The 16,007-nt window shown below is 36.0% G+C and overlaps 1 protein-coding gene across 3 annotated transcripts in view; it reads right to left on the minus strand.

The window, feature by feature from the left end:
- The window catches only part of CACNA2D3 (calcium voltage-gated channel auxiliary subunit alpha2delta 3), a 445,975-nt gene that overhangs the window by 258,490 nt on the left and 171,478 nt on the right, over positions 1-16,007 (minus strand). For all 3 annotated transcript variants that reach the window (XM_086618882.1, XM_086618881.1, XM_086618879.1), the window contains exon 5: positions 13,202-13,364. In XM_086618882.1, the coding sequence (XP_086475008.1) occupies positions 13,202-13,364 (163 nt within the window). The remainder of the gene's footprint in view (positions 1-13,201; positions 13,365-16,007) is intronic.

The following is a 16,007-nucleotide window of genomic DNA, read 5'->3' on the forward strand; positions in this document are numbered from 1 at the left end:
TATTCGTATTCTCAGTGTAGTAATACTTTGGCTTTTGTGTTTCATTTACTTCATTCTTGAAAATTTTGTCTTTGTAGTCCCCACTCTTCCCCTACAGTTCAAAGGGTTCACGTACCATTTCTCTCACTGGCCCTTCCAATATAACATCCCTTGACGTAAAACAGGTGAGCTGCTGCAAGCGAGGACAAAACTCGGTTTGAACATACAAACCTGACAAGTTTTCTAGCGAGATGGTCAGTGGACCCAATGTAGATCTTCAGCTTATGGAACCTGAGGCAACAGACCGCCATGTGTTCACACCGAGCCCACTTACATGGACACCTGGATAAGTGCAGTGCAGGACTATACTGGGGCTGGAAGTCACAGAGCTGAACTAGCATGGCAGCAAGCATTAGCTAATGAGGAGCCTTGGAGCAGGATTCATTATCTGCAACTCCACTCTGCAGCAGCCTTTTAATGCTCTCAGTTGAGCTCCAGTGTGTACTGTGGATATGCCTTTATACATTTCTATACGGTTACCTAGTACTCACGGCCAAGTGGCCAGGAATAACGGCATTAAACAGCTGCTGCTTCCAACCATTCACAATAAGAGATAAAACAGTGGCTCCACAGCTTCTAATCAGTCATCAGGGAAGTTAATACTCAGAGACAATAATACAGAAAAAGGAGAGATAAAGAGGAGACAGAGCAATTTTCTATTATTATAGGCCAATGGTAAATTATTGTCACTTTCTTTCCCCTGGAAGCAACAAGGAAGTAGGGGAGGTATCATGATTAACAGAGATGTCTCAGGTCAAAAAGCCTTTAAATATTATACCTGAGATAGCGTGCATTAGCAAACCTTCACTAGCTCACATTTGTCAAAAGGCAAAGCCCAGCCCCAAGTAACTAAGCAACAGCTGCTGAATAAGGAGTGGCAGAGAGTAGGGCTTTTTAGACGAAAAACTTCATGTTACCGTGTAGCTTGTATCTGACATCTAGTTGCCATGGTGACGTGGATGTATTAGAAACATACAGATTAGATCCCACAGCCAGAGACAGACAGGCTAGGATACAAGAAAGATAAAGCACAGTGTACATCTTGCGTGTTGATGCCAACATTTCCAAAACGCTTGCTGTTGAAGACAGAGAATTGAAAAAAGAAAGAAAAAGAAAAAAGAAAAAAAAAAAAGAAAAAGAAAAATCTGTGAAGCTAAAGCCCTTTACAAGAACAAAGCTGCAGCCTGAGTAGACTCTGGGAATCGGATCTGAGGCAGAACTTGAGCAAAACCAGATGGAACAAGTGGAGAAGTCTGTGCATCTTTGTCCAACAGCCAGTAAGAGTTAAAACAAAGAAATATGGGAAGATAGGAATTTGCCCGCAACCTTGACTAAATCAGTTAGACGAAGAAAGATCCTTTTAAATTAAACAATAACCAAAGTTAGGAAGACAGTGCAAACACCGCCCTAGAGATCTTAAAATGTGAAGACAAACAATTCAGGGGAAGGATTTCAAAATATAAATATAGTGGACTAGGACAATATGTGGCCATGACTATTTAAATAACGACTCCAGGATGTTGAATTTTCAGAAGTATAGTCCATAAAATCATATACGACAGTGACAGACAAGATTTTATTTCTTAATTTCACACCTTGCAGGAAAAGGGTTTTACATATCTGCTAGCTGCAGATTATAATCTTTCTGCATCACTTGAGAAATGAATTTTTTTGGTTCTAATAGTCTAGAAAATAGGTAATCTCGATTTTGACAGCCACTTGGAAGGCATTGATAGGAAAGTATGACTGAACGATATTCATAGCTCCTTTTAAGTATCAAATTGAAAAAACCCCACTTAATCAAAAAATGGTTGTGGTTCATCACATTTCAATATCTTTTAGAGAAGGTTCTATCACATGCAGCAGATTTTTCTTTTCCCTATGCAAGCAAAACTTTTGATTAGAGTCTTTAGAGCATTTATTGACTTGTAGTGCGTAAACCCATCTTTTAACATGCAGTGAAAATCATGCAATGGAAATGCCATTTGACACAGGTGATTTTTTTTATCAGTCCCTAAATCGTTCATGCAAAACTTAAAAGATAATTTGTGAAGTCTAAATCTCAGATCTACTTTTGCAATGTTTCCTTTTTTTTTTTTTTTTCTCCTCCAGTAAGCAGAAAAGCACAGGCTAGACCTGATGCTTTTGTTACTAAAGACACCAAGTTCAGAATTATTCAAAGCTGTGTTGCATTCATAACTGTTTGTAAATAATTTCTTAAAGTATTAGTGATTATGAAGATAGAAAGATAGGAAGGAAGCAAAGAACCACAAGAAAAGAAAGAAAACATCTTGCAACAGGACAAGGGATAATAGTTTTAAACTAAAAGAGGGTAGATTCAGACTAGATATAAGGAAGAATTTTTTTATGGTGAGGGTGGTGAAACACTAGAACACGTTCCCCAGAGAGGTGGTAGATGCCTCATTCTTGAAAACATTCAAGGCCAGTTTAGATGGGGCTCTGAGCAACCTGATCTTCTTGAAGACAACCCTGCTCGTTGCAGGGAGGGTCGGACTTTTATGATCTACAACCCAGAAAATAATACGAAAGCGTACAAATAATTGATTGCCAACTTTCCGTCGTAATAATGATAACACACAGCTTTTAAACAAAGATTTTAAGTCACATGATAAAAATCTATACTTCCAACAGCCAGTAAATGATATGTGACAAGAGAGACAAAGAGAGGCACAAAAGACAGTACACATGTGCTACAAATAATCGTGTCATGAGTACAGCTATAAAAGAAAGAGATTAAGCCTATTTCTACTGAAGAGTTTCACAAGCTTGTAAAAAAAGACCAGATCAAATATACTAAGTCACGGAAGAATGCTAAATATGGGCTCTCCACATGGAAAGCAATTGCACTGTGAAAATTATGAGAGCAATAATAAAAATTAAATTGAAATCCATACAAAAATATAGGATATTTATAGTCATCTTGTCTCTGAAGTGAGTGAAGTCCAAATACACTTCAAGAATTGTAAGATACATTTTAATCACTTCCTTTATAAATCCATATTTACTCAGAGAAATGACTGCTACAGAGTCAAAATGGTTGCTAATACTAGAATGTATTTCAAATCCAATGGTGTGGAATTAGTCTCAGTGTGATATTAATTTAAGGAAAAATGAATTTAGACTATTATTAATGAAGACTTCTATCTTTTTACATACTATTGAAGTTTTAATTGTATATTACACTCATGAACTATTTTTTAAAAATGCTGATGGCACAGCTTGAGACTCTCAGCAACATATTGTGTGCCTTATGTTTGTTAGTTGAGTTGACATAAACCATATCTCCTGTTGACAGAAATGCTTGAAAATATTCATGGATTTCAGCATCCATCACAGAAAAACTCTGCCGTTATAGAAAGCCCTGATAAAATCCCTTCCTGTACTTCAAAACACCAGAACAGCGGCTATGCCACAGTATGAGGATGGAAAGAACAGACGGAAGACAGTCAGACAGACTTTAGGTTAAATTTATATTAGTGCTTTTATTTTTCAAAGCAGCAGATTAATTCTTGGACTGTATAACACTGATCATCAAATTTTATTTTTTATCTTTTTTCTTCTGCTCTGTTAGTAAAGACATAGCAACATCTTGCACTAAGGCTACTACTTCATTATCTAAATATACGTGGATAGATAGCTGACAATCCGCAATCCAAAGTAATCTTTTTCTTTCTCTTTTTTTTTTTTAAAACACCTCAAACAAAAATGATTTGGAGAAATTAATTTCTTACTCACTCATGCCCACACTATCCTCCAGCTTCCTTAATAAAAGCTCTTCCCCATAACATATCTATATTTCCTAGTTTAACAGAGAACCAGGCCCGATTATGTAAAAATGTGAAAGTAATTTACTAAGGCACCTGCCAACGTATGATAGCAAAGCTTTTATAAGCTAACCAGTCTCTGGGCTGCTGATAGGTATTTGCCAAAGACCAGCCAATCTGATAATAAGAAAAAATCCTTCCTAGTGCCAAAACAGCAACTAGCAGAATGCCTATATCGCAGTCTAATGTCAGGAGTAGGAAAGAGGAAACTGTTATTAAGGAGACATTTTTAAAGTCAATTATGATTATTTGATTTAAACCACATTGTTCACCTCCTCCTCTTTAAAATACATTATAGAAGGGAATGAAGACTTAGTCAATTACAAAATTCACAAAAACATGACTGTGAGCCCAAAATGTATTTCTAAATCATGTGGCAGTACTATGAAATATAATTTGCTTGATGTAACAAAGGATGGGAAAATTCAGTCTTTTATACTGGGAGACATGATGAAACGTCACACGAAGTTGTAGGAAAACACTAAGAGAAATGTATTCTGTATAAATAATGTCAACATTAAAAAGAAATCAGTGTAAGCACTGTGCTAAAAGTTCATGTAACTTCCTTAATTTGAAATGTTCTCATACGAGGAAAAAGTTGAAACATGGTTCAATAGTGTAAGTGCCATTCTCCATTATAAATGAAAGCTGGAGAGTAGCTTTCCAGACCCAACACTTTTGAGGAAATTTTATGCTTTACTTCGACATATCATTATTAAAATTGGTAATTGATTCTAACATATTTTCTTTTCTTTGCACAGAACATCCTGCCTTCCTGAAGCAGAGTCCATCATTTCTTAGATGGAGCAGTTGTTGATATCAAATTTCTATAAAAGGAAAATGCATTTGAAGAACTATCTGCACAAGCTCAGACACTGGTATTTTAATTCAGCTTAAGCAACAAGTAGGAAAGCAGGAAGGTGCTTCAAAGTGCCTTCCTGAATCAGAAAGCCATTTATGAAAGATAGTTAATACTGTAGACTTTACTATATGTAGTTATGTTAATATGCTCCTTTTGTGCATTACCCACTACATCCTGTTTTTCCACATACCAATCAACATTTCACCTTGGGCACTTCATAGACAGTAATCAATTCTTTTCAGAGTCTAAGAATTCTTCCAAGCTAAGCGTAGACATTTCCTTGTTTAAACTAATTTGAACAGACACCCTTGCAAACCAAACTAGGAAGAAAAATTTCCAAAACTGAATCTGTTCAGAACAAGCCTATTCATTTGTACCAGCAGGGTGCTTCTGCTAGCGCGCACCTAGAATGACTGGCATTTAAGTATTTATGCTATATTCACCCCAGGACTTTCCAGGAGTAAAGCGCAAAATGCCCAGGCTAAAAGATGTAGATGCCAGTTCCACAGAACTTTGAAGTGTAGGCTTCAGTCTCCCCACACAGAGCACAGGAGTTCAGCAAGTATTAAATTTTAAGACGATGAAAATCGATGGAACATAACTGTTTGTGGGCAGGTGGCATGCACTTGATGCTGTGCTGAAGAGCACCAGATTGCTGAACTAGGTCTAAAACTCCCCAAAAGTCACAGACTTTAAAGTTAGAAACTGTGCCTCAGGCTCGACAGTGGAATCCCACTGGAAACAAACTACCAGAAAAGAAGAAAGCACTAAAACATCGGCATACAAATATATCGCATCTCTCCGAAGCTGTATATCGTATGCTGTACTGTCTGCTGAGTGGGCAGAGTTGCAATCCAGCTATCTCTGCATGGGGAGAAAACTGGAGACATTAGCTGCACCCTGATAAATTAAAATTCTTCTGATCCAGGACTTGACAACTTAGTTGCAGAACCATGGTCACAAAACTATCTTGCATCCATAATATTTCCATGCAATACTCCAATGAATCATGCATATAAGTCAACATCCTTTGGGGTAAGAACAGACTGCACAACTCTCCACCATGTAGCGTAGATATGCCTGTATTTCTTTTCCTCTGATACTCACTAGTGATGAAAACAAAAATACATTTAAAATAATTAAGAACATTTCAAATTTGAAAATCTATTGTTTATCTGTTAGTCAGTTTGTACTCCTTCCTCAATGACTTCTAATAAACACAAAAAACTCTATGGATAACTAAGTCTTGTAAAGCTGTAGAATGCATTTAATTCTGCTGTCAGCTGTGTTATAAGGATGAAGGTTTATCTTCTAGGAAATATTTCTCTATTATAAAACTCAGCAAGTAAAACAAGATTATATATATAGTAAACTAGAAATGACAACAAAGAAAAAAACTCCAATTAGTTTAAATCAACTTATGTAAGCCTACTTCCTTTCTACTGCCAAGAGAATTTATTTTTCTTCTCTCCCTCTTTTTTTTTTTTTTTTGCTTTTAAGGCAAAATCAGACATTTTGCTCAAGCCGCATCTGATCTGATTCCAGTAAAGAGATTATCCTCTTTGCCCAGTCTACCTCTACTGGTACATGTCTACCTCCTCCACCACCTCTCTGAGACTACTGTCCAGAGCCGGTGTATAAATTTACATGCAGTCACCCACACCCTTGTTCTGTTACAATTATTCTAATTGAAACACTCTGCTAGGAGAAAATACTGATTGATTCCTCTTACCAAACCAGTTTCAGGGAGAGCTTACAGACCAGCTTATGACAGCTGGTTTGAATAGGACAGTAATACCCAGCAAGCACAAGTGGCAGAGAACAGCAATTTCTTATTCCCCAATAACCTGCAGCTGACGTCATAAATACAAATGTGCCTCAAGACACTTCATAACTTCTTTATAAGTAATTAATCTCCAAGACAAGGTACAGAAAGCCTCATCATAATCATAAGCACAAAGGAGATCAAGCAAGAACTAGCTTATATACAAAATGGAGATACAAGTTCAAGATTGAAAGTAGGAGAAAGTGCTTTTCGGCAAACAGGGAAAAAAAAATAAGGAAAGGAATACAATGTGCAGTTGTCAAAGTGTTAGTACAGGCCAGCCTTCCAGTACCTAAAGGGGGCCTACAGGAAAGCTGGAGAGGGACTTTTTACAAGGGCATGTAGTGATAGGACGAGGGGCAACGAATTTAAACTGGAAGAGGGGAGATTTAGATTACATATAAGGAAGAAATTCTTCACTCAGAAGGTGGTGAGGCACTGGAACAGGTTGTCCAGAGAAGTTGTGGATGCCCCATCCCTGGAAGTGTTCAAGACCAAGTTGGATGAGGCTTTGGGCAACCTGGTGTAGTGGAGGGTTTCCCTGCCCATGGCAGGGGGGTTGGAACTAGATGATCTTTGAGGTCCCTTCCAACTCTAACCATTCTATGAAATAGTTGGTGTGAGGATAAAACTATGAAAGTTCACCTAACAGTACAAAACTAGGCCTGAATAACCACATTTATTCCTTGTGTCTTCTTGGGAAAACAAAGAAAGGAAACATAGGTAGCAGATACTCAACTAGGAAAGTAAAACTGACCTAATTCTAAAAGGCATTTTTATTTTTAAAGACTATTTGGAAAGGTTTTCTTTGTGCATGTAATATTTTATTCCAGACTAAATCTGGGGGCAGAGCTACAGTGAAGATTTTACGAGACACAAGGTTTTTAGAAATAAGTAGTATTTTTATACTTGAAAAAGCTCTCAGGCACAGAAGTCTCTCTTTAGACCTAAATTTCTTACAGTGAAGAAATGATTACACTAAACAAAAATTCAGTAAAAAGAGTGGTTTTTTGTATCCAGTTGTGATTAGAACCCACTTAGTTTTGTTATTGTGTTTCTACTGTAAAAGGCCTGCATCACTTTACGTTTCATCGTATTCATTTGTATCTAGAGGTCTGAGTCAGATCTTGTTTACCCATGTAAAAAAATAAATTATTCAAGGTAATCAAATTATAGAGATATGTACCTAAGAATCTTAATATCTACCTTTGATTCTCAACTAGAGGCAGTAGACACTGAACTACTTAAAATTCAAAATTCTAGCTACTTAACTTTGGTAACAACAAAAGGTAGTTAAACAAAAAACTTGACACTTTTTGAGAAAATGTATAGCGCATCAACTGTCCTTATAAACCACTATGAATTCTTGCACCTCACAGTTATTCTAGAAATTTTCAAGTCCCAGAAATATTTAAGAAATGCTGGAGTAATTTCCCAGAAATTAAAAAAGATTTAAAAGTCTCCCAGATGGGCAGATGCCTGCTGTGATGTGTCTAAGTATCTGCCTGTTTGCGTGCCTAAGGATGGAAGAGGCAACTGCAGTCTAATACTGATCTTGCAACAATACTCTGACTTCAAGGAGTCAAATCCTCTAATTTGCACTAGTACTTGATAAAGGAGAATTTAGTGCCATCTAAATTAGTCAGTTATGTTAGGTAGTGAATTCATATAACTTTTTAACAAGTAAGAACACTAGGAGAACAAGAGAGTAAAATTTGCAAAATACAAAAGCCCACAATTCTGAGGGTTTAAGGGAAAAACAACGAGAAGTGTTTGTGTCTAGAATTTCTGAAATATTGAAAAGAAAGGAACCTGGGCTTTTCCCCTTTCTACAAATGACAAATGTAAAGTTTACCTTATCATATAAACAAAGGCTGACAGCAAAAGCTCAAAAACAGGAGTTGTGTTCAGTTGGTTTTGAGATAATGTATTTATCAACATCCTCTTGAATCTCCTAGATCTCATGCAACACTAACATAAGCAGATGAGATGCTGCTGTGTGTCACTTACGGTACTGGGCTATGCTATAGTCCACTTTTCAACAGGTGCCATATTTCAGAATTGTCTGAGTGTGAGTCAGCAAGACACATTCCCCCTCACCCTGGCTTTGGGTGAAATCCACATTTAGCCAAGTATTCACAAGCCTCTTCCAAGAACTTGAAAAAATGCTGAGTGTAAACTCAATAGCAGAAAACACGTCATTACTGTCCACAACTGTAGGTAACTATCACGTGACATAGAATTAGAAAAATAAAACTGCAATAGGTTCTTCAGCTCAGATCCAGCACGTACTTTGGATAACGAATGTAGGATTTTAAGAAGGCTATCCACATTCTCACACTAACAAAAAGTAAAAGTCTATTTTTCTTTTACACACTGTCAACATCTGCAAGATCAAATTTGAGCGTTCTGAAGTCTTCTTTTATCATCTCCTTGTGTACGTATATGCATTACAGAATCATACTTTCATAAGTGGCAATCTTACTGCCAGAAACCATGTTCTCCATGGCTGGTTGCCAGAAAGCCCAGCCTACATTCCAGCTGCCTACTTTTTAATTACATGTCACATTTCTAGCTTCTTCTGAATATACTACTAGCATCTCAGAAAGTAATAAAGCAAACATTGAAACTATATAAACTTTAAATCATTAATCATTTTTCATTATTATTAATCTCTTCCATAATAGCTGTTTAAAATATACCATTTGATATGTAGAAAAGTATATCTGAGTATCTTTGGAAGGCACACCTATGGAAATATATATGCAAGATATGTCTGAGACAATAGCATGTCCCAAATCACTTACATTCTAAAATAGGTGAGAGAAAAAATAAGAGATATGAAAACCGACTTTGTTGCTGATACCATGTAAATAAACAACAGCAGCTGAACTAGACAGTGCCTTACACACACTTGTTCTCATACCTGGACTTCTGCCTTGGTACTGCATTGTCCAAACTAGATTCAGATAGATTCTGTACTTTCCAAAACTAAACTTCACTTCTAATATGAAAAGCTTTCTTCCTCTCTTCTGTTTTCATCTATGGATATACCTATATGATTAATTCACTGAGAACCCTTTTCTCCACTTTCTGTCAGAAACCTGTACACAGTTGATAATTGCCAGTTACCAAATTTGTGCATGAAGAAAGAGCTACTGCTTGCTAAGACAGTTATCAAAAAAACTTCTTACTTAATCTTAATTACTTATTCATTGTTTTAAAAGGTACCACCACGCAAATCGAGTGGCTACAGGCAATGAATACACTTTGTGCTTGAAGAGAAGAAACAGAATGCACCGAGAGATTAAACGGACCGCCAGCCTTGCTGTGGAGCAGCCTAGTGCTGAGAGAGGTCTCTGTATCGACAGACAGATAAGCACGCTTATCTCTAAAGCAAAATCATCCTACTTGTTTTTTCTGAATTCTCTCAGTATATGAACATTGTAGAAATGCTGAAATAGTGTTTTCTGAGCCCCATAGGCTTTATATTCCAAAAATCAGTAACTACTCTATTTTTAACATTAATTGATGTGCACTTTAAGATATGGAGAAACTGGGGGATGAGGGTGTGCAGGACTAGGGAACGAAAAGCACATCAATAACCAAACCAGTTATTTTTATTTTACAATGATGATCAAGAGTACCGTAAATGTAAAACTGCGATTCTTTATTAAATTCACTAATTTACTTTTCCTTCTACATTTAGAGTCGGTGCATGTAATCTGTACTGAAAGATGTCAGTAGAGTTACCCGCGTGCTTACAAATTAGGTTTGCAGTCTTTTTTTCTCATTTTCCTTTTCAAAATGTTCCAAGTTAACTTTAAGTATCATAGTTTGGGTACTTATGCTATTTCACCTTTCTTGACTTCATCATAAATGTAACAACACTTGCTTTTGCTTTTTTTTTTTTTTTCAGATTCTAAACTTTATGGTTTCCTTACAATGGGAATTATATAGTCCTGTTGTTACCACCAATATTGTTAAGCTTTTCTATGCACAGGCTGAAAAAGCCAGAAGATACAGAAGATATATGAAGAATAGCGATGTATTTATGTCCCATGATTTTTAAGCAAATCTCATTGAGAGCCTAGTTAGGGACTGTGAACACCGAACTAATTCTAGACTATGTATTATTTCAAAAACAAGCAAGAATCTGGTCTTGATAAGGGCTTGGGGTATGGACATAGAACACTCCACCAATAGACCACTATCTTCATTTTAAAAAACCCAACAAACCAACCCACAAAAAAAAAAAAAGAAAACAACAACAAACCAATCACCACAAACAACCCCCTACACCTTAATTGTGCCCACAATTGTGCAATTTGCAACATAATGGAAAACAATTTCATCTGTTAAATCTTTTTCAACCTTTGGTAACCAGATTATAGAGCTTGGTATTAGTAATTAAGTAGAGATCAACTAATTAATCCTTTAATCATCTCCTGAATAAGATAAATGGACTGAGCTCCTGGAGTCTTTCAGTCTAAGGCAAATTTTTCAACCTTTTGATGAGTCCTCCGACTCTCCGCTGAACCCACCACAAATTATCAATACCTCTACAACTGAAAAATCCAAAACAAAGAAAAACCTTAGAATTAGCTTACAAATAAAAAGTTCAATTTTTTTTATACTGACTTGAGAGTCCTGTGTTTAAATATTAAATGATCACACTTCTCTGTTTTCAACTGAGAGTTTTAGCTGTGCTTTTGCCTAGTAATTCAATAAAATAAAACATAACCTGGAAATGAACAACAGGCATTTTCTAGAGAAATGGTGTTGTGCAGACACTTGGCTGCAAACCTATCAATAACTACTGTCTGTACCCTCAGGCTAGGATTTAATTAACTTGTCACCCCTCTGCATTGCAGAACTGAAGAAATGGGCAACAAAAAACATACGTATACAGGCCTCTTCTTGGTAAGAGTAGCATTTCCAGACATTGTCAGTCTTCAAGCTGAGACTATCATGCTCACCTGTAAGGAAAACGTCAGCAACGCAGCAGATTTCAGCACTTGGAATACATTTAAATGGTAAAAAAAATGGTTTTATGCAGCTGCATAAGGTGTTGATTTTGGCTGGTTTGAGTTGGACTAAGTGGATACAGGAATCATCAGAACTCTATCTTCCTCATCTTTATAGGCAGCTCCTGTCTTAGAGGCCAAAACAAGACACAACAAGCCATTGACTTCGGCCTTTAAGTGCAATTAATCAGCATATAAAAATGCAGCAGTACCATGGAACTGAGGGTCCTTTAATTTTACTGCTCTAACTAACTACTCAGGTTAGTTTGCTTCTCCAGAAAAACCTGATTGCCTGAACTCCATATCCCTTTGCAACCAAATTTTTTTTCCTCCTTAGCAATTCTGTGACGAGTTAATTTATAGACAGGCTCATCAAATAAATATTAGCACTTGCACAAAAAAAATGGTTTGGTAGCTTTAGAAGCTTTAAGAGTTTTCCAAATCTTTTCAAAATATCCTGTATTAATCATTTCATGACCTTTCAAACACTCTCTAGGGAAGCTTCATTTTATTGTGTAATCCCTAATTTAAGACATTATCATACAATTTTTGGCTTCTCAAGTCTGAATCATAACCATAACTTCAAAGAGAAGATTTCATATCAATTGCTTCTCCTACCAGCCCAACCTATCTGAATTAATTCTCCTTCCATTTGTGATTACACAATATGCTTGCATGAATTAACACAATTGCTAGCCTGGAATGTATCAAGAAGAAAATATTTAATGTATTTTTAGCTGTCTTTTAGTATAGTTAAAATAAGGAGGAGATAATGAGATTAGGCAGCTCTCTACAGACCAGTGACAAATATACCATAGACATTGTTTGGAAACTTTGGCACTTTCCATCTTAATTTTTCTTTTATTACCGGTTTGAAAAAAAATAAATAGACGGGTGCTGCATAAGCACAGTAAAATTAGAAAATTCTGCTGTCTGATCAAAGGCAAGTGGCAAAAGGAAAATGAGTAAGTGTGTACCTGAGTTCATTTTGCATTCCCAATTTTTAGACCTAAGTCCATCACTCTGAATATTTAATGTAGCTGTTGGTTAGTGGTGTGAGCTATCCAGTACCTACGACAAATAGTCAGGGGAGTAGCAATTTTAATGTAGTTTATTCCTCCTAAATATTATCAGAAAACTCACAGCAGCTGTGTATAGTCATATACAGCTAGAATTATTCCCAGCTTGAGAGCATAAATCTAATAAAATATTCCCCTCCAATCTACTCTGTATCTTTTAAAGACACTTCTAACTCTCAGTAAAGACAGAATGTAACTTCTAAGTGACAATGTAAGATCTGTTGAACTGATTTAGAGATTCCGTAAAATAATTAATGAGAATAAACATATTCTGCTGTATTTCATGGCAGACTTCATGCAAGTCTAATATGCAAATAGTTAACAATATTAAATTGCTAAATTGCAACAGAACAAAAGATATTACAAAACCATCACACTTTAAGCATTCTTCCACTGAAATTTCAGTTTAATTGCAAACTGGAAAACTCAGACAATACATAACTAATCAACAGCTTCGTTTTAAAAGCAAGGAAGTTCCTATGTTTGGCCAGTAGAACGATGGAATAAAACAGCTCTTTTCTTACCCTTATTGTACATATTGGTTGGTACTTGGACATCACTCAGACTGATGTTCACAGGCAAGTTATTGAAGTGGTCATTTGGCACTAGAATGAACTCCTTCCCCAGCTCCAGGTAGTTTCCTTCTTCGTCTCGTTCATTGATGAGCACAGCATTGAAGTATTCATACTGCAACACAAACTCACGCTCAGTATTCAGAATTCACGTTCAGCATAAAAATATGAGGTTTGAGTATTTTAACCTATTTGTCAGTCCATTAACATTTACATGTATCTCCACCTAGAACAGAAGTACAAGATATTTTTATCATGTCTCAGATTCCCTCCATACTCCCAGTACAGGTCCATTTCTGAACACAGATTTATCAGTACATCTCAAGAAAACTCCATATTACCTCAGATCTCTGGCTGCCCTGAAAAAGTTAAGGGCAGCCCAACAAACACCCTGAACATAAAAAATGTATACACTATTTTTAATACAAACTTCTGTAGATTTAAATAATTTTCTGGATAATTATTTAATGATGATCTCTCTGTTTAGCTTATTTCCAACTTAGGCCTTGACAAACTGCTTTACTTCACAGGAATATTAACTGCAGCTGTGGCTGCTTACACTCCATGTGTACTGACTGACATTTCCTAAAGAAAAATATTTGCTTTATGCTGAATTTTACAAATGCATATCCCAGTAAGTTTTGTAAAATTATGCATACTTTAATATGGATATATAAACTTCGCAGTGACTTATTTTGAACAAGAAATTATTGTCTGCCTGTTACATATTCCTGAAGAATATTTGGGCTATTTTGTACAGAGATATAACCAGATAAGCAAAAGCAATTTAAATAAAATTATTGATTTCTTTATGACCTAGTTTAACCAGAAATTCTATTAAGCTATGAAGGCAACAAACAGTGAAGACTACTTTTCAACCTCTTAAATAACCTTAACCCTTGGCAACAGTTTGTGATGTGTTTCTTAATTGAAAGAGACCAAAGTTTAGTGTCTTTGAAGAATCTCGTTAATTTAAATATGAGTCTCTGCCCTACTTGTCCATTTGGGAGGAAATCAATATAAATAATATTTAGATGTAAATCCATACATTCATAGATCGTATATATCTATACAACCTGTGCAAGGATAAACATACCATTTACAAAGCGAAAACAGACCAGCAAGTACAAAAACTTTAAATGCTTTTCACAAGCAGTCTTTCTCAGCGTGATACGCAACTTGTTCTGCTAAACAAGAATTAGTTAAAAATCTTACCATCTATACACTTCCATTAAAAGGTTTGATAATTTAACCACTATTTTAAATAGAGGCTTATGTGGAAAGCAACTTTCCATATCCCGCTCTTTTAGCTTTTAGTTTTTCAAAAACATGCAACCCATAGTTTGGATTTTAGATGAAAATAGAATAAAAAGAAGTCATTGCATATAAGTCAGATTTTGAAGACCATCTGTGTATGACAAATACTCAGACAAACTCAGTGTCCCACATACTATTAATCACATATAACAAAGGCTGAGACACATCAGTAGTGGAAAATCAATTTAATGGAAATTAATCTGACATGATTAAACATTTGACCTTAAAGTTATTTTACTTTAATTATTTTATACTGAGATAAGCCAAATAATCTGCTGCATACATCTCATGATTATACACAGTTATTGAATCCTGGAAAAAAAACCCACAGCGGTCTCTTTTTTTTTTTCTTCCTCCAGGAGCTACAGGTAAAGAAAAGAGTAGAGATATAATTTCTCAAAAGCTGTAGTTTTGTTAATTAATTAATTCCAAAAGTTATTAGAAAGATCCAACACCTGCACAGATGCTACACTTCTCTATACTATTTGGGGGATCGTCACTATTATAGATTTGATTCTTCTCATACCAAAACCAAAAGGATGAAGAAACATGATTCTTTCCAGGAAACACCAGATCTCATTCTATTTGGGAGAAACCTTCTCCATCTCTGCTTATTACCCAGGCTTATCACGGCTCATTAACTGCACTGCACGCCTGCCGCCCACATGTGACAGCAGCGTTTTCAGTTTACCCTTTCCGCAAAAGCCAGAGACAGTTGGCAGAAGACTTGAAAGCCCAACTTGTATTTCTCATCTTAGTAAGAAATCCAATATTCCTTCCAATGTTAAGCCATGCACTAATGACTGTTGTAAAACGCAATTCTACTCCAACTCCAAGCAAGGAAGAAGCTGTGTAGTTTTTCCATTATATATTAGATAGTATCTAAGTCTGGAAGAAAGGCTGATATTCCATTCCCTGGGAGTACAATGATAAATAAAATTATATATTTCAAGCTTTTTTCTTGCCAATCCCTCCTCTCTTTGCACCCCCTGGACAGTTAAGTTCCAGCAGGGTGAGGATGATTGTTTCATCTTGTTTCCAAACCACTTGTTTTCTTGTGCTTAAAGACACAGTTTTGTTTTCTTTTTTCTCTTGTTGAACATGACCTTGCCTCCAGAACTGCCGGAGCTACAGATAAGCTGTTGTGATCCTTTCATGATGCTTCTTGGCTTCCTAAGTCTTACCAGGATTGTGCATAGAAATCAAAGGGGGTTTAGCTTTTTGTTTTCTTATTAAAGACCGCCATTGAAAGCATTCGCAACACCTAACTCCAAATTTTAACACAAAAGTTGCATCTAAATATTACACTTTAAGTGAAAGGTGAATACATTTGGGGATAAAAGATTCTGTATTAAAATATATAGCAATATACTGTTCTCCTTTAAATGAATTTAAGTTACGTATCATGGAATAATTTCTACAGTAATTCACATACAGACAG

The sequence above is a fragment of the Tauraco erythrolophus genome, chromosome 12 (genome assembly GCF_009769465.1).
Source record: "Tauraco erythrolophus isolate bTauEry1 chromosome 12, bTauEry1.pri, whole genome shotgun sequence".
In the NCBI taxonomy this organism is placed as follows: domain Eukaryota; kingdom Metazoa; phylum Chordata; class Aves; order Musophagiformes; family Musophagidae; genus Tauraco; species Tauraco erythrolophus.